Source organism: Asterias amurensis, chromosome 1 (genome assembly GCF_032118995.1).
Source record: "Asterias amurensis chromosome 1, ASM3211899v1".
In the NCBI taxonomy this organism is placed as follows: Eukaryota; Metazoa; Echinodermata; class Asteroidea; order Forcipulatida; family Asteriidae; genus Asterias; species Asterias amurensis.
In genome coordinates, this window is record NC_092648.1 from 28,082,800 (window position 1) to 28,106,872 (window position 24,073).

Here is a 24,073-nt window from a genome sequence, read left to right on the forward strand (position 1 = left end):
GAATACTAGTATTGTACTTTTCAAGAACCAATTGGTAGTTATAGAGTCGTCTTGAATACTAGTATTGTACTTTTCAAGAACCAATTGGTAGTTATAGAGTCGTCTTGAATACTAGTATTGTACTTTTCAAGAACCAATTGGTAGCTATAGAGTGGTCTTGAATACTAGTGTTGTACTTTTCAAGAACCAATTGGTAGTTATAGAGTTGTCTTGAATACTAGTAGTGTACTTTCTAAGAACCAATTGGTAGTTATAGAGTGGTCTTGAATACTAGTATTGTACTTTCTAAGAACCAATTGGTAGTTATAGAGTGGTCTCGAATACTAATATTGTACTTTTCAAGAACCAATTGGTAGTTATAGAGTGGTCTTGAATACTAGTATTGTACTTTTCAAGAACCAATTGGTAGTTATAGAGTTGTCTTGAATACTGGTATTGTACTTTTCAAGAACCAATTGGTAGTTATAGAGTCGTCTTGAATACTAGTATTGTACTTTCCAAGAACCAATTGGTAGTTATAGAGTTGTCTTGAATACTAGTATTGTACTTTTCAAGAACCAATTGGTAGTTATAGAGTTGTCTTGAATACTAGTATTGTACTTTTCCAAGAACCAATTGGTAGTTATAGAGTTGTCTTGAATACTAGTATTGTACTTTCTAAGAACCAATTGGTAGCTATAGAGTCGTCTTGAAAACTGGTATTGTACTTTTCAAGAACCAATTGGTAGTTATAGAGTGGTCTTGAATACCAGTATTGTACTTTCTAAGAACCAATTGGTAGTTATAGAGTTGTCTTGAAGTCTAGTATTGTACTTTTCAAGAACCAATTGGTAGTTATAGAGTTGTCTTGAATACTAGTATTGTACTTTTCAAGAACCAATTGGTAGTTATAGAGTGGTCTTGAATACTAGTGTTGTACTTTCTAAGAACCAATTGGTAGTTATAGAGTTGTCTTGAATACTAGTATTGTACTTTCTAAGAACCAATTGGTAGCTATAGAGTCGTCTTGAAAACTGGTATTGTACTTTTCAAGAACCAATTGGTAGTTATAGAGTGGTCTTGAATACCAGTATTGTACTTTCTAAGAACCAATTGGTAGTTATAGAGTTGTCTTGAAGTCTAGTATTGTACTTTTCAAGAACCAATTGGTAGTTATAGAGTTGTCTTGAATACTAGTATTGTACTTTTCAAGAACCAATTGGTAGTTATAGAGTTGTCTTGAATACTAGTATTGTACTTTTTAAGAACCAATTGGTAGTTATAGAGTGGTCTTGAATACTAATGTTGTACTTTCTAAGAACCAATTGGTAGTTATAGAGTTGTCTTGAATACTAGTATTGTACTTTTCAAGAACCAATTGGTAGTTATAGAGTGGTCTTGAATACTAGTATTGTACTTTCTAAGAACCAATTGGTAGCTATAGAGTTGTCTTGAATACTAGTATTGTACTTTTCAAGAACCAATTGGTAGTTATAGAGTGGTCTTGAATACTAGTATTGTGCTTTTCAAGAACCAATTGGTAGTTATAGAGTTGTCTTGAATACTATTCTTTCCAGGAGTATGATTTTCATTATCAGTAACTCTTGCAAAATTATCTCCTGTCAATGTAGTACATGAATCTCCTATCTTATTTTTTTCAAATATATTTCGAGGCTTTATTTAAAGCCAATTGTAATAATAGGGTAGAGGAATCTAGAGAAATGTAACAAATTAAATTATATGTTTACTTGCCATTTAGCTTTTGTGTATTGACAGAGAGCCCTCTTTGGTCAACCTTGCCAAATCAGTTTGATTCATGTACTCCTAAAATGTATATTGAGAGAGAGAGCCCTCTGTTGATCACATTTGCTTCTAATAACAGACAGACAGCCAGACATCCAAATTGGTAAACATGGCCTGAGATTTTTAACAATAGTTCCCCCAAGGCAAATTTCCAATCAGATTTTGGTGGTACCTAAAAATTACTGGTAGCATAGCCTACTGTGCACTTTCTGATTGAGAGCGGTGGTGGATACGTCTCTTCTCTAGTTTAAAATGGCTAAAGTTAGCCAGTGGCCCAGTGGGCCATTTTTATCATTTATTTAGAGGAGTGTTTGGCCGTACTTTCTTCTTCTTTAATTGTGACTATCCACCACCACATCTGTACTGTGCTGCGAGTATTAATTTATTTTCTACCTTGTGTCATATATTTCCACCAAGTACAGTCCTTATCTATTTGGCTAGTAATATTTTACTATCATAATTAAACATGTGCATGCAGTGCCCACTGCTCCAGCTTTTGCCGGATCATGCTTTGGGGTGCTGTAGCACACCCAACAAAACCCCACTTATTCCCATGTTAATGCTCTAGCTGGTTCCGCTAATTGCTTTATATTTCGTTTAATTGTCTGGTCATATTTTGCTATAGAGAGTTACAAGTAAACTGCCTCCCCTTGGCGATCACAATAATTTATTAAAATCGTTTAAATGATCATGAAATGCTATAAACTTTTCGTGTGCATTCATTAGAGTTGTTTGTGACGTAAGACAACTATATTTATGTAGTGGCATTTCATAACTGGCGGTGGTCCCAATTTTCGGCGAGTGGGACGCCCTTACAGAAATATGAGACAAGTCCTAGTGTCTAGATTATAATGAATTCTTACCCCGCACAGTGATGTAAACATCACAGCGTCTGCTATTTGAAGCGTGGTCTGTGGCAATGTAAGTCAAACGTGTCGTGCCTTCAGTAAATGATGACCCAGATCCCTGGGAAATATCCAAGCTGGAGAAAAAAACAAATCCACATGATCTCAGACAAAACAAATCAATACAATCTCAGACGAAACAAATCAATATGATCTCAGACAAAACAAATCAACTCAGTTTAAACAAATCAACAAGATCTCAGTCAAAACAAAACAATATGATCTCAGACAAAACAAATCAATACAATCTCAGACAAAACACATCAACACGATCTCAGCCCCAAAAATCAATACGATCTCAGTAAAAACAAATCAACATGATCTCAGACAAAACAAGTCAACATGATCTCAGTCAGAACAAATGAACATGATCTCAGACAAACTATACCAAAGGTCAATACAAATTAATATTTACAAAAGTGAACATGTTAACATAGGCAAAAAGAATGTTTAAACCTTGGCAACAGCAGAGTTTTTACAGCATAGGGGTGAAAATAGTAACTATGTGAAGGTTATGCTAAGTGGCAGCAGACTAGCCGATAAATCCATTGTTCTGGGAAGTACACGCAAACTCAGATTTAAGTTAACATCGGAATTTATCATGGCCCAATTTCATACAGCTGCTAAGCACAAAAATTTGATTAGCATGAAATTTTTGGCTTTATAAAAACAGGATTACCAGTCAAATTTCCACGTGATTTCCAGGATAAACAAACAACAGCTGAACCAGCAATGAACAATACGCAACAAATCAAAATTCGGTTGGTTATGTTTATCCAAGGAAGAAATTTGAAGCAAAGCAAATTTTTGTGCTTAGCAGCTCTATGAAATTGGGCCCTGGTATATCTGATGCAGCTTATTAGCATCCAAATGTTCTAAATTAATAACAGTTTAATGCGATCAATATCCAATTTATTTGAACATATTTGAACATGCAGTGGCTTTGACACACAGTCATTTAAGTCACACATACCTGGCAACATTGACATCCCCAGAGTTATCAGTTGCTACCGGTGTTTGAAAGATGACAACAGCTTGCCGCATTCCTGGTGGAGCAGTCTTCTCAATATACACTGGGCAACTCTCAGTAAACACCGGTGATTGATGATCTGTTACATACAAAGTTAGGGATAATATTAACAACCTCAAACAATCATAGTTCCTGATCAGCATTCTATAAGTAATCATTCATAATAAACATTATCCCATCCTAGTGAATAGTTTACCTGTGCATGAGACGACCCGTGAATCACTCCAAACACCCTGAGCAGTACACGTCTTACTGTAAGGACCATTCAAAGAGTAGCCCTCATCACATGTGAATGTACATCTTGTGTTGTAAGGAAGTTCAGACTCCGTGGAGCAACTACTCGGTTGGACTGTGCCCTGATCAAGGCTCAAGAGCCCGGTGCAAACCACAGCTGTCAATAAAAGAAACAGATTTATATTGTTGAGTTCAGTATGTTCTTGCAGGCACATGGTACTTTTCATTGAACATCTTGTTAATTCTACACACAACCTACAGAATGTTGAGTGTAGTTGTAATAACACATCTGCTTTAAATCGATTTGTACATAGTGCTTTTTTAACTGTATTGGAAACTCTAGCTTATTCTTGTTGATTGGTCCAGTTTTTGCAAAACAGGTATACAACACTTAATGATGATACCTAATGTCCGTAGCGGATATATTTAGAGGGCAGCAGACAAAGACAACAGTTGAGCTCACTATTTTTTATATTCTTTGTCTATGTTCTGCAGCAATATCACCCCACTTCTGCAAAGATCTAACAATAAAGAAATTGAATAGTGTATTGCTATTCTTGTATAAATTGGTGGCTTTTGGCTTTTCGCTAAACAACGTAAGAATGTCTTCCAAGCATACTATAGTTCTATATGCAGTGGACCATGATTCATAGGAGAGTAGTGGCTGGTAAGTTGCCTAACTAAAGTGGGATTTAAGTTTGGGTTGTCAAAGTTTGGGTTTGTCAGTTTGTATTTAACTAATGAACTTTATTTACCATTATTGCTTTGTCTTTCAAGCAGGACATTTATAATAGGTATGTGTAGTATGTTGCATGACACACCTAAAAGAACAAAATCACTGCCATAACTGTTCTCACCTTCACAGAGTAGGTCAGAGCCAGTCCACGATCCATCAGCAAGGCAACTTCTTCTTTGACTGCTCAAATATGTCTGGCTGCTATGAAAACCAGGATTACATACAAATGTACAAGTAGACTGGTAATCCACCTCCTGCCCGATACATCCCGACACATAGCCATTCGGAATGACTGGTACTCTGCATGTGTTTGCTGATGATTTTGGAAATAACGACAAGAGTTCAGGTTAGACCAATACATTTGGATTGAGATTGTTTGTCTGTTTGTTGGTACAAAACATTCAAAAAATTTTTGTTTCTTGTTTAGTGATAGTTTTTTGGAGGGAAGATAGCATTGTGTTGAATAGATAAGATCACGTTCAGCTGATGCTTCTTCTACACACTTGTTGGCGTCTGCTTTCTATTATGTGTGAATATTTTGAGCCGACTTGTTGAGAAACCATCTCCTCAATATTAATGGTCACAAAACTGCAGTGTGGCGGCACATCCTTTGCTCTGGTATAGTGTGTTGACACACAAAAAGTATAACAAATTGTAAGGATTAATAAATGACCAAGCCCTGCTCAACAAAAATTAACAAGAAACAAACTTTCACAATCAACAGTAAAAAAATGGTATTTTGGCAAGATTTGTTTGTGCTAAGCAAATTTTGTATTGGGTTATTTAGTACACAAAAAAAAGAGTTTGTTTTGTAAACAAAATTCAAAGATTTTGTGTAGACAAGCTTGAAAGTTAAACTGAAATGGAAACTTACGTATGCAATCTACAGACGGGCCGTCCCAGTAGCCAATGGTCGATGATGATACGATCTTACTGCAAACACTGGATACTACTTGGTTCTGACTGACTGAGGTCACTGTGTAGCCTTCTACACAACTAATGTTACACACTGAGCCGTATACTACAGAGCTGTCACAATTACCCTGGCCTGAAGCAAGGCTAGTCACACTGTGCTGGGGGGCAGGCAACGGTCGACATCTTGTGACTAAAGGAACAAGAAAAGGAAGTAACAGTGAACGTGAGGATAATCATACCCATAAGGTTAATTAATAAGGGATTTTAGGTATGCATGGAGAGGTATCAATATTTATATGTCTGAGGTTAAGAATTTGATGGTTAATGAAGTTGGTCGTTTTTTCCTTATGGCCATCTGCCATCACATCTTGTGTGTACATGTACATGTAGACTGGAATATTTTACCAGTGAGTGCCAATTCAGAAATTGGAACCATTAATGTTTTTATATTTTTTATTTATTTTTTTATTTTTATTTAAGGGCACATTTTAAAAGTGCCCATATAGGAGCATATTTCATGGATGGGCGCTATAAAATTTTAAGGTTAAATTTATGTAACAATTTATATGGAAAGATTTGATCGATGCATCAGGGACTAAACCTACAATATGTTTTGTTTTTGCCCAACACTGATGTATGGTGAGTATCGTATACTTGATTCTTTCTGAGCCAATCCGTACCTCAGGTGGGACGGAACCCAAATCGTCCGCATTCTAGAACAAGTTGCTGTACATGGAAATCGACTGGAGCCTCTTAGTATCAAGCTTGCCAGAGCTTTTTTAAAAACCAAGGGCACATTGTACAACTCTGACAAACCAATCTTCATTATACATTTTCAATTTCCTTCCAAAAAGAAAATGATATTATTTCCTCACCTCTCACATCAAGATAAATGTCACATGTTGCTGAATTGCCGCTGCTGTCTGTGGCTCTATAGATCAGGCGATAACTCCCTTCTGTAAATACCGTGCTTTTATTGGCTGGTACAGATGCTCCATTTATACTCTCAAGCGTTGCTACAGTGTCACCACTGGCTTCCAAAACCTGTGTATTTAGACACATACACATTTGAACTAAACAAGCAGACTGTAACTTAAAGGCAGTGATTACTATTGGTAATTACTTAAAATAATTATTAGCATAAAACCTTATTTGGTGACGAGTAATGGGGAGAGGTTGATGGTATAAAACATTGTGAGAAACGCCTCCCTCTGAAGTGACATAGTTTTCGAGAAAGAAGTAACTTTCCACAAATTTGATTTCAAGACCTCATGATTTAGAGTTTGAGGTCTCAAAATCAACTATCTAATCGCACACAACTTTGTGTGACAAGGGTGTTTTTTCTTTCATTATTATCTCGTAACTTCGACGACCAACTGAGCTCAGGTTTGTTATTTTATGCATATGTTGAGATACACCAAGTGAAAAAAATGGTCTTTGACAATTACCAAGAGTGTCCACTGTCTTTAATGGAAAATACCAGTACAAATTCAGCATTTGAATGACTTCAATGAGAAGGGGAAGCATTGCAATAAACTGTAATTATGGCTCAAAAAGTATAAGCACGAGTTACTTCTTCATGTTTGTCTCTCTACATTTCCTCTCATCCATGAAATCCCAAATAAAGCTGATAATCATACCCGTATGGGCTCCCAGTTGTAGTGAACTTCAGCAAAGTTGGTTCCCTGTTCAGCGAAAACAGTGATGTCAGGTGGGCATATCAAAGTGGGTGGAGTTATATCTGTCAACCGAACAACAGAAGTTAAACTTTCTAGGAAAGCTCAGTGATGGTTTGCTCAGAAATCACAGGGAAAAACCTTGAAATGTTCACTTAGACAGTTATTGATGAGGATTACAAAATCATTTCTGCATCTGACAAGTGACCTAGGCTTAGGTAGAAAAAATAACAGCGAAACTGAACTGTTGAAAACCCCTCAGCTTTTGTCAACTCTAGCAAATTGTTTAGGCTAAATACACAAATAATTACAATCAAATTCAGGGAAAATTTATTCACAAATGGAAAGGGAATTTATATATTTTACAAAGATAAAGACACTGGTCTACAAAGAAAGAACCAAATGAAAATCAAATCAAATCTGTAGAAACAGATTTCATCACTTTCTTACCGTGACACTGTATTGGCATTCCATCCCATTGACCAGACAACAGACAGGTTCGACTTCCTGAGCCACTGCCCATGTATCCCAGATCACATGGTGTAACACACACAGTGCCATAACTCAGTGGTTGGTCTATCTCTGTAACCTCTACCCCATAAAGTGTGCAGGTGACGGCCATATATCCTGCTGTGATGTCTGGTACAGGTAATGGATCACACTTTACCTCTAGAGTTGGGAAGGAGGTTAACATCACAAACATTATTATGACAGAGGTAACACATGCATTAATTTATGTTTGCTAAGTTTTTTACAAATCATTCAAAGTATGGTGGCATTCTTCTGAAGAAACCGTTTTCTATTGACTGAGTAAGTCATTTTAGTTTTTCCTGAAATTAAAGAGCACAGGTTTTTTTTGTCTCACACAAAGGCCATAAAAATATGAACAAAAGTCACAAAAGTCTGAAGTTGTTTAGGCTACTTTTAGCGGAAGCACGATTTTGAAGAATCGCTGTTTTTTCAAAAACTTGAAATCCACATCCAGAAACAAAATTATACCTTTTCATGGCAAGAACAAACAGTGATTGTTTATTTTATAAGTTATTTAAGTGCTTTTGTTTTTTCAATGTAGGTCTGTTTTAAAAAACATTATGTTGTTATCCAATCCCTTTACATTGTGTTGTTATTATAAACCAACCTTCACATGTGATGGTGTTGCCATTCCATTCACCCACACCATTTCCATCATCAGTGCATGTTACATAGGTGGGTTGTGTCGGCATGAAGCCAACATTACAGATCAGTGTACACGTAGTGCCGTACGTCTCCTCGGAGTGGGGGCAGCCATTTTTAATGCCATTTTCTGGCGGAGGCAACGCACTGTTGTCACAAGTTACAGCTGCAAAAAATATGGGAGAAAATCATGTATTTTAACAATGGATCTGGAAGGAAGCATTCTAAACAAACACATGATTTATTTTCACATCAACTTGAGGAAAAGGGTATGCTAGCTGCTTTCTTTGTAAAGCCCACTGCTTTGTACACCATCACCCATGCTTCAAGTCTTCTGTCCACAACACATTGCAATTGGACGTCAGGCTTTGAGACCTTCGACCAGGACGGCTTCACTTGGAAACTTAACCTTATCAAGACAGTTTTAAACCAATCACTGCATGCAACAACCGATATGTCCCGCTAGCTAACACCATACCCAAAGACCTTTTAAAAGATCAAAGTATTAAACTTCACTGCTTACCTTCACAATAGGGAAACAATGAATCCCACTCGCCATCCAGTCCACATGTGACCTCTGATGACCCTACCAGTACATGGCCCGGCTCGCAAGCATAACGACAGGTAGAACCAGCAGCGACCTGATTGGTGGCTGGACACTCATCTCGGTTGGTGATCAGACCGTAGTTGGAGATATAGGCACGAGGGCAAGTTTGCACTGGGTTAAAAACAAAATGGTTTTATGAATCTCCACACCAACCTAGTTGGAGATGTAGGCACGAGGGCAAGTTTGCACTGGGTTTAAAACAAAATGGGTCTATTAATCTTCGCACAAACTTAATAGTCTTGTGGTAAGATACTAGAATTAAAAAGCACACGTTTTACGTGGGTTCAAATCCCACCTGAGTAATGTGCCTTGCGACGTTTTTTTCACAGAGCTTGGGAAAGTATTGAGTATACAATGCCAACACACATCAATGTTATTTGGGTGAAAGTCTTTTTTTGTCACATATTGCTCATTAATTTTTAGCCGTGAACTTTGCTCATCAAAGGCTTAGTGAGTTTTCTTTCCGTCAACAAACTAATGAACCATGTTTTCATACTTTTTTTTTTAAAGTTCGCTAGTCTGTATCCAGATCAATAGATTTCTTTCTAAGAAATTGCTGACATTGGTAATTTTTTATTGATAAACAAAAAGGATTGTGTGCCCCTGCTACCAAAGTACAAAAGGCTCTCGTGCACTTTGAATGTGCACTGACTTGATATTTTGCCTCAACATTTACCACATTATTTTCTTTCGTACGAATTACCCTGTTGTTTCTTGAAGCCAAACACTATGTCTGTTAGTTTATCTGCATAAAATGTTTGTTCTTACCTTCACATCTAGCATCATCACCGTCCCAGTATCCTTCAGACGCTCCAGACAATGAAAGACACCGAAAAAATCCACTTCCTGTGAGTTCATACCCATCGTCACATTCAATCTCACACAATGATCCATATTCAGTAGGGCACTGTGGGGAGTCACCAGAAACTCTACCATTCACTGGTGGGTTGAGTGCCGGGCAGTTAATGACTGAAAAGGTAAATGGCATTCAAACATCCATAAAACTCTTGTTTGAGGACGAATAAAAACAAACCCCAAGAAAGGATGGAAAAAAACGATAACCAGAACTCAATAAAAAGGAAAATAATTGGTCCTCCTAGAACATAACCTTATCCCCCACTTTGTTAAAGTCATATTTAAGAAAAATAACATGTAAGTGATTGCCTTTAATATAAAGGGAATGAATGGAATAAACCTGAAGTCAGTGAGTCATAGGCCTCTCTTAATATTTATGCCTGAGGTACATCATAATGCTAACCCAAAACGAGGCGATGGGCGCAGCCATTGCAAGTTATGGGGAACGTGCGCCCATGGCCTCATTTTGGGTAAGAATAATTACGTCATGCATAGGCCTGGGCGAATTGTTCAAATATCTGGTTAATGGCAAATAGGTTTTCCTATCTGTAACCGCGAATGCCTTTTTTTTCTTAACCGGATATCCACACAGGGCGCGAACACCTATTTACAAACCGGATAATTCTGTAATTACAACTGAGTAACCGGCTATTCTTTAATATCCGAATATCCGCGGACGTCGGGCGACAACTGATATGAATGTTTTCTCTGAATCCTTGTGAAACTTCTATTGAGACAGCTTAAAACAGCATATATTGAGTATTTAACTATGCTCACCTTCGTGAAGAGTTAAAACAATGACATTTCTGACGTAATTTGTTCAAAGATTACAAAAGTTTTCCTCCACCTAGAGTCAATCACGATCAAAAGAAAAAGCAAATCGCCATCTTTAAATTAGATCTGGTCATTTTTATGAATGGACTGTGTGACACTGTCTAAAACTAATATCAATTCGCCCATATGATCTCATTCACAAACGAACAGCGCCCTCCAGCGGCAAAAAATTTTTTTTAAATTTTTTTTTATTATTTTTAATTTTTTTAAATAGCACCCTCTAGCGGCGAAAAAAACCTATTCGAATATCCGGTTAATTTCGGATAGTTGGCCAGCAGTATCCGAATAACAAAATTTCACTACTCGCCCAGCACTAGTCATGCATAAGTATTAAGAGACGCGTATTGGCAAGCAAGCAGCCGAACACTAACATTGCGCTGCAAGCTTCCCATCAATGGCGGTGCAATCATGGCAGCGTGCAGTGCGCATCAGTCAGTCTGTTATCCCAGGTGGGAAAGACAATGCTCATGCTAAAAGATGCTCAGCGAAGGTCTCAAATTCAAGCATCTGAAAGCACACAACTTGTGCAACAAGGGTGTTACTTCTTCCATTATTTGCTCGCAACTTTGATGACCTAGTTCAAATCTTCACAGCTTTGTTATATTATGCATGTTAAAGCCATTGGACCCTTTCGGTAAACAGTATTGTCCAAGGCCCACACTTCGTGTACCACAACATCTATATCAAATAACAAACCTGTGAAAATTTAGGCTCAATCGGTCATCAGAGTCGGGAGAAAATAACAGGAAAACCCACCCTTGTTTCCACACGTTTCGCCGTGTCATTACATGTGTTTAAAATAAATCCGTAATTCTCGTTAACAAGAATTGATATTGTTTTACCGTTTTCTCAAAAAGTAAAGCATTTCATGGACTAATATTTCAAGAGAAGTATTTCACCACTACCTTCTATAAACCCTGTAAGTTATTTGTAAATCTGTGAATTTTTTTTTTTTTTTTCTGTACCGAAAGGGTCCAATGGCTTTAAGATACATGTACAACAAGTGAAAAAAAAAGGTCTTTGACAATTACCAATCGTGTCCAGTGTCTTTAATCAGCCAATACATAACCCTTACCTTCACAAGTTGGTTGTGGTGCACTCCAAACACCATTAGCGGTATCCCCTTGTCGTAAGCATTCATTGGTGTTACTTCCATCCAACACAAAGCCTGATGAGCATTCAAACTGACAAACAGAGCCAAAGTTGAACTGTGATGTGCACATCATCCGCTGGCCAGGGAGGAAGGATCGGGCTGGACACTGAATAACTGGCAATGGAAAAATGTATATTACTTTTATCTATTAAATTGTTGTGGTACCCGCTGCCAAAACAAAGGATTCAAGCTACCGGGCAATCTCGCTAGAATTGCAAGGTGTGGTAAAGAGGTTTTCAACTAGTGGTTTAACCCCCACGAGGCCTGGTTCTTGATTTCTTTCAACACAACACCCCTCCAGCTATGAAATGGGAAGGCCCTCCGCCGCCTTCGGGTAAACAACTCCTTATAAGGGAATGCTGTGGGCGTCGGGCGTATCGCATGATGTGGCACAACTGTCCCAGCCATTGCTCTCGACCAATAGGAATGAAAAAACTGTCTTATAAGCACATGTGCTCGCGTGTCTTGCCCATGTTTCAACACTTTTTACCGATCATAAACAAAGGTTTATACACACCCACGTGACGTGCTCTCCACCAATAGGAATAGTGAAACTGTCCGAGGTATTTATGAATGTTTATTTAATAGTGTAACAACATGAGGGCCTATATGGGTCCGACACTGTTAAACTGTAAACTAACCTTGCACAACAACGCTGAATGAACACCTAGCTGTATTTCCACTGGAATCACTGACTTCATATTTGATGACATGTGAACCTCTGCTGAAAGCAGCTCCAGAAGTAAGCCCTTCGATTTGTGTCTGCTTTGTAGTAAGTTTCTCGTTTGAGTTGTCTGTCACAGTCGGAAGGTCCCAAGTGACTGTCGCAGTGGTTTGACCAGACTCAGCATAAGCCAATATAGTACTTGGACATTTCATGACTGGACGCTGCGTGTCTGTAAAAACAAATGTCACTTTCAATTCAATCAATTCAATATTTAATTAGTCATGTTAAAAATAACATGAAATTCCCTTTTTTCTGTAAATGCATTTAGAGTTTGGGATCAGTTAAAAACTGACAAGCATACACTGTTTTATGGATGAGCTAGTCCAAGTAGAGTTTTAGTGCACCAGTGCCCTGGTAATTAAAGCGTGGGATTGGATCTCAGTTGATCAAAGCAAGTGTTTTCTTTAACAAGACAGGTATACCAGTTCTTTCATCAGTAAGTAGACTTGTGCTAAAGCGGGTTGAGATTGCTTGAGTGATCAATAAGCTATTCTCATACATATTCAGGACCGAGAGTCGAGTTCTCATTGGTCCATTTATCATCATATGCCAGGTGTTAATTTTGCTGATTACCAAGCGCGCACGTGAGTAATCAATCGAGTGGTAAATGCGCGTGACAAGTCTACTTGTCATGCACTTTACGATCGTGGTAGGGGGCCTTCTGTAGTACACACGCAAGAACATATCTAGCGACATCCATTGAACAAACTTATTTCACAGTAGTCATTTTCCCTTGCTCCAAACAACTGATTATGTATGTAGTATAGTAAAACAAATTTAACATGTTTTTTGGGGGTGAATAGTCGATATGAGCTCCCCTCGATATTGGAAGTTGGCAAACTAGTTCCCTCGGCTTCACCCCGGGAGCTAGTTTGTCATCTTCCAATACCTTGGGGAGCTACTTTCGACTAGTCACGTGTCATATTTGTATATATTAGTAATAAGTTTGGAATGCTTGGAATTTGTTGGCGCCACTGTAGACTCTTAGATCTCAAGACCAAACAATGATTCCACGGGTAGCAGTAGTCCTAAAAAAATGTTTTCTAAAAATTTATTACACGCTATTCTCACCGATACACACTGGATTCGCTGTACCCGTCCAAATCTTATTTGCTCTACATGTTCTTATGCCAGTTGAACTGGGCGGTAGGCTGTAACCAGGTTGACAGGCAAAGAAACAAATGCTGTTATAATTGTGGCCATCTGTGCAGGTAGTCAACGAATCTTTCAGGTTTGGATAAGGGTCAGGGCACTGGTTTGCTGTTAAGAACAAAAAGAGAACAACAATTACATAAAATGTTTGTCTATGCCTTGACGAAATAAATCAACTTCATGACAAGGCCTTTTCCTCGGGTGTACAACACGCCCTGGGTCCCGTCACAGCGTGCAACAATTGTATAATGGTTTACACAATCTTTTTTCATTAAAAATCTTCGATTGTTAGAATATCTCTAACAAATGAACTAGATCTGCATGTGCAATGAGTATTATTCCAGGTTCAAATTGGTGGTTTCGGCTACAAAGTGTGTGGTCAAAGGTTGTCCTATACTTTAATTATGTTGTTACGGCGACCAGCCAAATCTGTAGCCACCAATCCAGCCACTGCCTTACTTACGTGTACATGATGGTGTATACCCTGACCACTTGCTATTTTTTTGACATGTACGGCTGCTATGTCCTCTTGTAATGGAGTACCCATTGGTGCAGCTAATTGTACACGTCGATCCATACAGGTCTTGATGTGTACAGGAGACATAACCCATGGAGACTGCTGGATGGAGCCCACATTTTATTGCTTGAAACAAACAAAATAAAAATGAACCAGGATTTTGAGTAATTTTGAGATGCTACCTGTACAAAATATCAGATTTGTCTCTTTTTAACCTTGAAGAAAAATGCATCCTTTTCACTCGGCCCAAGTATCAGGTTTCAAGAGTTTGTGGCTTCCTGAGAATGCTTATCAGTGGAATAGTTTCATTCATTCAGTAACATTTTTGTCAATGCTATATGATATATAGGTACACAATGATCCAATAAAGCAGCAATTTAAAGACAACATTTAGGTAAGGTTTAAACAAGATGCTTTTGTTCCCTAACCTATGGACAAACAATTATTTAGAACAGTTACAAATAAGGTACGGTAACAGGAATTTAGGACAAAACAAAGACAAAGACAAGGGACAACAAGGACAGACGAACACATGAAGGTATACACCAACAATATACACAAAAGCGAGTCATCATTAAACTGACTCGTACAGTTGTGAGGTGTATGAGTTGGGTGTGCATGGTTTTACTATTCCAGCATAAGCATGTGTAAGTACAAAAGTTAGACTTATTATACTCAGTAGAACTATGATGAGGTTCGTTCCACTGCAAAGTCTGCATTTGTGGAGACGATAGCGAAACAAAACTCACAGTTTCTAGGTAGGAGCAGACTTACTACTATTATTATAGCCATGTGCTTATCTGTAGTTTGTGTAGGTAGCTTACACTTCTACTTTCTAGAAACTTGCAAGGCTCACGCGGGAGCCTTAAAGTTTCTAGACGTATTGTATCTCAGATCTGTATGAAGGGAATCAGTCTTGCTACACCACAGGTTTTTTTCCAGAACCATCACTGCACAGCACATTTAAAAGATAGTGCTACATTTGATGATAGGAAGTTTGATTGATTTTTGGATACAAATTCAGTATTGATTCGATTTACTGCAACTTGTGCAAGTAGTGGGCTAGCCCCACTTGTGTTACTCCTAGAACTATTTCGGTTTCGTCCGGCTATCGTCTACCGTACGGGCGACGATAGCCGGACGAAACCGAAATAGTTCTAGGAGCACACTTGTGTGGCCAAGGATAGTGGGAAAGGCTGGTCGTTCTTCTAGAAAATATTGTCTAACCCTCGATCCACACCTTGTAATACTGTGTTGCAATAAATCTATTATAATGTCAGTGTTGTGATGGTACACAAAAACAGTTACCGGTTTACCCGTTACAGAGATCTTGAACGAGCATAAGTTTGGGTTTTTGTTTCCGTTTCCATCAGTAGCACTATATTTGATGGTGTAGGGAGAATTATAGGCTTCGAACAGGTGACCAGATCTAGGACCTCCGTCCTCTCTTCCGATACTATATGACAGTGAGAGAAAAGTAGAACCATAATGTAGGTAAAAAGAAAAAATCAACAATTGAAAGGTCAAGCCATGAGATGAGGTATGACGGAGCGAGAGGAGGGAGCAGACGATCGGCCTCAAAACGATGTCAAGATGTCAAGTGCGCCCTCATGCGTCAGTTCAACTCCAACAAGTCCCATTTCCTCTAGACTTGATGACAAGTCGTTAGGCGCTGCCTATTTGTCTGCCGTTTATGCAAAAGTCACAGTGCGATTTTTACACATTTTTAATTCAAAAGGTCGTAGGTAGCGTATGGCCGGCAGCACTACATCATACACATACTGGGATTGAGGATGAGGGTACTGTCCCCGTAGATACACCGTGCTGTAACTGCACCGCGCTTAAAGGAACACGTTGCCTTGGATCGGACGAGGCGGTCTATAAAACGCATTTGTTACCGTTTGTTATAAAACGCATATGGTTAGAAAGATGTTTTAAAAGTAGCATACAATGATCCACACAAATTTGCCTCGAAATTGCGTGGTTTTCCTTTTACTTTGAGAACTAACGCTCGGCCGTGGGAGTCAACAATTTTGATTCCCATAAATGGCGGACCGTGTTATCCGATGATGTAAAAGGAAAACCGTACAATTTTGAGGCATGTTTGTGTGGATCATTGTATTATACTTGTACAACATCTTTCTAACCATATGCATTTGATAACAAACGGTTACAAACGCTTTACAAAGACCAACTCGACCTTTCCAAGGCAACGTGTTCCTTTAACAATATTACCGTCTTGACCTATTCCTCTGGAGCTCCCTTTGTTGCACCCCACCAAATAGTATACGCAAAATAACATGGTTTGAGGGTGACTAGTCGATATTATAACACACCTCTTGCTCGTTCCGTATTCTGGTTGGCTGAAACACGGTCACGTGGGATGAACTAATATAGGCTGCTGATTGCGCGCGCGTGTTTTGCGGGAATAGTACCAGATCAGAGCGGGCACTAGTCTTTGCAAATAGTGCCCGCGGTAACAGCTCCCTCTCTTGGCTTGAACCGTGAACAAATTACAACATTTCTTTTTCTGTTCTTATTTTACATTTTTAGACCGAGCTATGTTATAAAACACAAATTGACTGGCATAATTCGGTAACTAGTGTACGTCTATTCCCTTTTAGGCCTCGGAAAAATAGGTCGCTCTTCTGTTCACTCAAAGTCCCTCGTGGGAATAGACGTATACTAGTTACCTCGTTGCCAGTCAATAATTATGTGTATATTAGCTCCCCGAGGTATTGGAAGTTGACAAACTAGTTCCCGAGGCGAGGTTGACAAACTAGTTCCCGAGGCGAAGCCGAGTGAACTAATTTGTCAACTTCCAATACCGAGGGGAGCTCATCGACTAGTCACCCGAAATAAACCATGTTATTTTTATTTTACTATACTTCGTACATATTCAGTTACCGGAACATGAGTTTTGAGCAAGAGCGATTAATGATGACTGTGAAACAAAATGCACATAATAAGCTTGTTCATGTGTGTTGGATGTCGCTTAAAGAGCGCTGTTGTTCGTGCGTGTATACAAAACGGTGCCACGATCAATAGCGACAAGGGATGACGTCGCGCAATGGTAGTGCGCATGACAAGTAGAATAGTTCCCGGGGAACTATTACTTGTCATGTGCATTTACCACTTGCGTGAATACTCACGTGCGCGCTTGGTAATGAGCAAAATTAACACCTGGAACGGGATGATGATTGGACCAATGAGAACTCGACTCTCTGTCATGAATATGTATGAGGTATAGTATAAATCTCCCATAGCACCAGTGCAAAATGCTAAATATTCAAAAATACACGAAAAATACTTAAAAGTCTCACAGCTTTTAACTTGAAAGGGAAAATTATTGATTGAATCTTGAACTTTTATTCTGTGCTCAATTTTATATGGGGAGTCCCTGGGCCAGTCGAGAGATTCTCCCTCCAAGTAAAAAACACCCCTTCATCCAGAGGTCTAATTTTCAAAACGTCCGAGCATCAATCTTGAAAAATTTCCCTACACCTCTCAGCAAATGGGACCATTTATTTCAGGGCCTATGTCATCAAGTTGGAAGTCAACAACCCCCAGGTCACAATTATGCAACATTTTTACACTGAAACACTTTCTGAGGCTCTGAAATTTGTCTAATATAGAATAATGTCAAGGCCTACAAAATATTAATGAGCTCGACGCTCTGTTTTCTCCTGTTTGGTTTTGGGTGCACCCTTACTCCATGCCTCCATGCCGGTGTGGCGGTTTCAACTTTCCGCTGTGTTCAGTTTTCCGAATGACCAAATACAGTAGCATTACGTCATGCGATGCCTGCGCACAGCAAGCGAAAGTAGTCCATTTTTAATGCCGTATTGAGTTATCCGGTACCCTTCGGTAGCCGTCATGGCGGCGTCCATGAGTCGAATGCAACTAGCGGCAAACGCGTGGATCGTATGAGTTGTTTTTTATGCAAGCAGAGTGTGACCTGCCTAAAGTTGTTCCCATGAATTCATGTAAAGATTGGACACGAGATTATGTGACTACACAGAAAAGAATCGTAATAATATAAACAATGTGGGGTCACTACATTACTCGCCAGGGTACTCGCGGCGGTATCTGAGAGGTCACCCGGAAAACTGAACACGCCGGAAAGCTAAAACCGTTGACCGACTGCGTCACCCGGAAAACTGAACACGGCGGAAGACTGAAACCGCCACACCGGCCCAGCTAGCAGCTCATATCAAAGGATCACAATTCCATGAGCCGCATTGCCATTAAAAAAAGTAGCTATGTTGTGTTTTACAATGCAAAACATTATTGTAATTCTAAAGAAAACCCAATAGAGCTCAACTGCACATTTTTGGTGACATGGCCATTATCACCACAACCACTCCTCTCTCCACTACAACCAAATCCAACATGACGCGGATAATTGCATGCGGATTTCGAAACGCAGAATCTCCGTTCATAGATGGTAGATGGTAGATGTTGAACCCATGCGATTTGAACACAGCGCCCTCGTGTGAGTTTGAATGCAAATTCACCTGTTAAAATCGCTGATCATTATCTGTCGGATTATACACGGTGCCCATTCGTGGTGGCAGACCTATGCGTGAGACTCACGCATTTGGGCTCTGTCTCACGCTCACACGCACAGCAACCATTTTCTCACGCATTGGGGCCAGACCGGGGAAAAAAATTATTGTCATGCATTGCCAAATCGCGCTCGTGTGTACAAAAAACGCAATCTACAATGTTTGCACAATCTTCAGATTGCACGCAGTTTATCAGAATCATCATTTTTTTGTACAAACTTTGTACAAACAAAGCGCAAATTTGCAGATTGCGCACGCTTTTTTGCTTTTCCAGCAGGTTCAACTAAAATTCGGCAGAGCGCAAAACGCTTATTGCGCACAAGTTTTTCCCGATTCGTTTTAGCAAATTCGTTAAATGCGCTCCACTAGCGAAGACACAACAGGCAGAGGAAGTGAGCGGAGGATTTTGGACATCATTTTTAGTCAGTTTTTTTTTTAGTTTGGAAGGAAATAATCTGACACAATTGTACATCCACATTAACCATCAACATATTCTGTGTACCTCATGTTAGTTTTAATTATTCTGAAGAGGTTTTTGATGCATTTTGGAACACTTTTTTGTCCACAATTAAATTTTTGATTTTCTTTTTGTAAAAAAAAAAATTAAAAATTAAAAAAAAAGGGTGGGCGGCGATTTCGAAAGGCCTTCTAAAACTGGCAATTTTTTTCGGGGGGAGGGGGTGTTGAACTTTGAAAATCTCACGCATAGCTGGCCTCTGGACTTGGCATCTCTGGAATGTGTAGGGTTGTGTATATTCCCATTAACTTGTGTATGGTTGTGTAGTTTCCCATTGACGTGTGTATGGTTGTATAGTTTCCAATTGACTGGTGTATAGCGTGTCAATTCACATTGACTTGTGTATGGTTGTATAGTTTCCCATTGACTTGTGTATGGTTGTGTAGTTTACCATTGACTTGTGTACGATTGTGTAGTTTCCCATTGACTTGTGTATGGTTGTGTATTTTCCCACTGACTTGTGTATGGTTGTGTAGTTTCCCATTGACTTGTGTATGGTTGTGCAGTTTCCCATTGACTTGTGTATGGTTGTGTAGTTTCCCATTGACTTGTGTATGGTTGTGTAGTTTCCTATTGACTTGTGTATGGTTGTGTAGTTTCCCATTGACTTGTGTATGGTTGTGTAGTTTCCCATTGACTTGTGTATGGTTGTGTAGTTTCCAATCGACTTGTGTATGGTTGTGTAGTTTCCCATTGACTTGTGTATGGTTGTGTAGTTTCCGATTGACATGTGTATGGTTGTGTAGTTTCCCATTGACTTGTGTATGGTTGTGTAGTTTCCAATTGACTTGTGTATGGTTGTGTAGTTTCCCATTGACTTGTGTATGGTTGTGTAGTTTCCCATTGACTTGTGTATGGTTGTATAGTTTCCCATGGACTGGTGTATGGTTGTGTCAATTCCCATTGACTTGTGTATGGTTGTATAGTTTCCCATTGACTGGTGTATGGTTGTGTCAATTCGCATTGACTTGTGTATGGTTGTGAAGTGTCCCATTGACTTGTGTATGGTTGTGTAGTTTCCCATTGACATTTGTATGGTTGTACAGTTTCCCATTGACTGGTGTATGGTTGTGTCTATTCCCATTGACTTGTGTATGGTTGTATTATAGTTCCCATTGACTGGTGTATGGTTGTGTCAATTCCCATTGACTTGTGTATGGTTGTGAAGTGTCCCATTGACTTGTGTATGGCTGTGTAGTTTCCCATTGACTAGTGTATGATTGTGTAGTTTCCCATTGACTTGTGTATGGTTGTGTAGTTTCCCAAATGACTTGTGTATGGTTGTGTAGTTTCCCATTGACTTGTGTATGGTTGTGTAGTTTCCCATTGACTTGTGTTTGGTTGTGTAGTTTCCCAAATGACTTGAGTATGGTTGTGTAGTTTCCCATTGACTTGTGTATGGTTGTGTAGTTTCCCAATGACTTGTGTATGGTTGTGTAGTTTCCAATTGACTTGTGTATGGTTGTGTGAGTTCCCATTGACTTGTGTATGGTTGTGCAGTGTCCCATTGACTTGTGTATGGTTGTGCAGTGTCCCATTGACTTGTGTATGGTTGTGTAGTTTCCCATTGACTTGTGTATAGTTGTGAAGTTTCCCATTGACTTGTGTATGGTTGTGTAGTTTCCCCATGACTTGTGTATGGTTGTGTAGTTTCCAATTGACTTGTGTATGGTTGTGTAGTTTCCCATTGACTTGTGTATGGTTGTGTAGTTTCCCATTGACTTGTGTATGGTTGTGTAGTTTCCAATTGACTTGTGTATGGTTGTGTAGTCATTAACCATCAACATATTCTGTGTACCTCATGTTAGTTTTAATTACTCTGAAGAGGTTTTTGATGCATTTTGGCACACTTTTTTGTCCACAATTAAATTTCTGATTTTTTATAAAAAAAAAAAAAAAAAAAAGTTGGGCGGCGATTTCGAAAGGGCTTCTAAAACTGGCAATTGTTTTCGGGGGAGGGGTTTGAGCTTTGAAAAATGTCACGCATAGCTGGCCTCTGGACTTGGCATCTCTGTGGTGGGTGCGGCAGGAGTGTTACCCTTATCGAGTGTGGACCGAAAAGATCTAAACTTTCCCCTAATTCCCCAACAGTTCCGACAGGGATTCGTCCGGCTGTTTGCACCCCGACATATAAGGGAAGACAGGTTGGTAGAGAACAGACGATATAACTTACCTAACAGGTTGACTTGGGTCTTCAGCAGTTGGGGCAATCCAAGAAACACGAGCGCTGTCTGAGCGAGGGTCTGTGTAGACTGCAATGTCGGAGGGGCAGGCACGGTCCAACACTGGCGGAACCCTTTCAACAGATTGTTGTGATGATCGCTGGCCCCCCTTGGCTAAAAACGAAACCAAACCATATCAATGATACAAGAGGTACATACTAACTTATTATTGCGGTATTTCATGTGAGCAAGATGAACTGTCCGTAGTTGGAGAATCAAAACATCCTCCCGATTATTGGATAGTTTGCCCACAATCATGGCCATGCAATAAAATTCTTATTCGTCCACGTGTCAATAAACTGCAATGGTAAAAATCATGGTTGTTGTGACATTATACCAAGATAAGAATAAAAGTTTACACCATAAAATAACACAATTTTCTTTACAAATAATTACATTATACTGGTGTGGTTTTAAAAGCCTTAAAGACAATGGACACTATTGGTAATTGTCAAAGACCAGTCTTCTCACTTAGTGTACCTCAAGATGTGCATAAATTAAAAAAAAACCTGTGAAAGTTTGAGCTCGATGATCATCGAAGTTGCGAGATAATAATGAAAGAAAAAACACCCTGATCACACGAAGTTGTGTACTTTCAGATGATTCGAGACCTCAAATTCTAAACTTGAGGTCTTGAATTCACTCGAAAACTACGTCACTTCAGAGGGAGCCGTTTCTCCGACCTTAAAACAAAATATAAAGACTCCATCAACGTAGGACATGTATAATAACTGTATAATATATTTCAGAGCATTCGTAGATCCACTTAAGATATGAAAACTGCGCATCGTTTGAAGCTTGCAATAATATATTAAAATATAACTCTTTAAATAAGGATACTTACGACAGAAGAGTACACACGCAACAAAAGCCACAGCAAATGCTGCAAACAGCCCCATTTGTGCTGAAATTACACGACGATGGTTGCTTCAAAGTTCCTGCTTGCAGTTCAAATGTCGAAAATGACATAAAAGTGGTTTAAAGGCCCTAACCCGGGGCTTTTATAGCTACCCCGATGTACATCCGTAACTGGTTCAAACAGCTGCACGTCTAGGTTTCTGCGAATTGATGCGTTCGTTTAAGTTGCGGAGTTTCTGCAGTAGTTCACGGTCATTTACTGGTAATCATTGTCCCATATTATACAACAAAAAATTCTCAATGTCAAAACATACACGGACAATACTTAGAAGGCTCACAGCTTGATCCTCTACTCAGTTTACTAGGGGTAGTGTCTAATGGGCCCGTCGAGTTATTTACATTCCGAGCCAAATCACCCCTACACACCAGTGTAACTTTCCAAACATCTGATTAGCATAGATTCTTGAAAAATGTCCAAACAAAACCACAGAGGCAGCTTGTTCCGTCACCGGCACAGAGTGCGGGATTTCTCCCTAAACTTCAAAGTCAATAAAATAGAACTACTCTAAATAAACTTTTGAACATAAGTTAAAGCCTGAAAACCGAGAACTCCTTATCGCGTTCTTAAATTAAGATAGCGCACAACTACGACTTGCTGATACCCTTTTTCCAAAAACAGTTAAATTGAGTTAATAATACGAATGACAGTACAAAACTTCCCTCGTCACTTTATCTCCGATTGGTTGCCGACCGTTGGGATCACGTCGTTTAAGTTGAAATTGTTCTACTCTTGCGACTGTAATTTTTTTTTTTACGAGCGGGTACTGTTTAAAGGCAGTGGACACATAGTACTTAAAAGAAATATTAGCCTAAAACATTACTTGGTGACGAGTTATGGGATAAGGTTGATAATATAAAACATTGTGAGAAACAGCTCCCTCTGAAGTGACATGGTTTTCGAGAAAGAAGTAATTCTCCACGAATTTGATTTTGAGACCTCAGATTTAGATTTTTAGGTCTCGAAATCAACCATCTAAAAGCACACAACTTCATGTGGCAAGGGTTTTTTTTTTTCATTATTATCTCGCAATTTCGATGACCAATTGAGCTCAATTTTCACGGGTTTGTTATTTTATGCATAATGTTGAGATACACCAAGTGAGAAGACTGGTCGTTGACAATAATATTACCAAGTTTCCAGTGTCTTTAAACGGACGTATTCGCAGTTCGATTCACTCACATATATCTTTGGTCATGGGGATCATGAATTCTTGAGTGTTTAAAGATTGCATTTTCTAAACTTGCTCATACAAATGTCTACATGAATAGGCTTAACCTCTCGGTTATCGGCAATGAATAAAGACCAATATTAGGGATGTCGATCTTTATTGTAGTAAGATGTATCTTTTTTTCGATGAGTCGCAGTTTCTGGATTCAACGAATTCATTGCACTTGAGACATTTATTTCCATGCCAACAGAAACAAATACAAACAAGCAGAGAATTAAAAATAGGGGCATAGCCATAAAAGCCAAAGCTAGCAATAAAAGCAAACAGAAATACAAATTTAATAACATAACACTAGAACAAGGTATGTTGAAAATTAGATTGTT

At 39.0% G+C, this 24,073-nt stretch overlaps 1 protein-coding gene across 1 annotated transcript in view; it reads right to left on the reverse strand.

The window, feature by feature from the left end:
- LOC139935439 (uncharacterized) overlaps positions 1–22,740 on the reverse strand; it is a 56,525-nt gene extending 33,785 nt beyond the window's left edge. The window contains exons 1-18 of the mRNA XM_071930050.1: positions 22,448–22,740; positions 21,555–21,717; positions 15,613–15,752; positions 14,243–14,422; positions 13,699–13,887; positions 12,542–12,796; positions 11,823–12,014; positions 9,827–10,027; positions 8,975–9,169; positions 8,417–8,617; positions 7,729–7,947; positions 7,243–7,343; positions 6,478–6,646; positions 5,562–5,792; positions 4,809–5,000; positions 3,914–4,108; positions 3,661–3,796; positions 2,646–2,764 (exon numbers count right to left, since the gene is read on the reverse strand). Coding sequence (XP_071786151.1) covers positions 2,646–2,764; positions 3,661–3,796; positions 3,914–4,108; positions 4,809–5,000; positions 5,562–5,792; positions 6,478–6,646; positions 7,243–7,343; positions 7,729–7,947; positions 8,417–8,617; positions 8,975–9,169; positions 9,827–10,027; positions 11,823–12,014; positions 12,542–12,796; positions 13,699–13,887; positions 14,243–14,422; positions 15,613–15,752; positions 21,555–21,717; positions 22,448–22,502 — 3,133 coding nt within the window. The 5' untranslated portion in view covers positions 22,503–22,740. The remainder of the gene's footprint in view (positions 1–2,645; positions 2,765–3,660; positions 3,797–3,913; positions 4,109–4,808; positions 5,001–5,561; positions 5,793–6,477; positions 6,647–7,242; positions 7,344–7,728; positions 7,948–8,416; positions 8,618–8,974; positions 9,170–9,826; positions 10,028–11,822; positions 12,015–12,541; positions 12,797–13,698; positions 13,888–14,242; positions 14,423–15,612; positions 15,753–21,554; positions 21,718–22,447) is intronic.
- Positions 22,741–24,073: the final 1,333 nt, after the last annotated feature.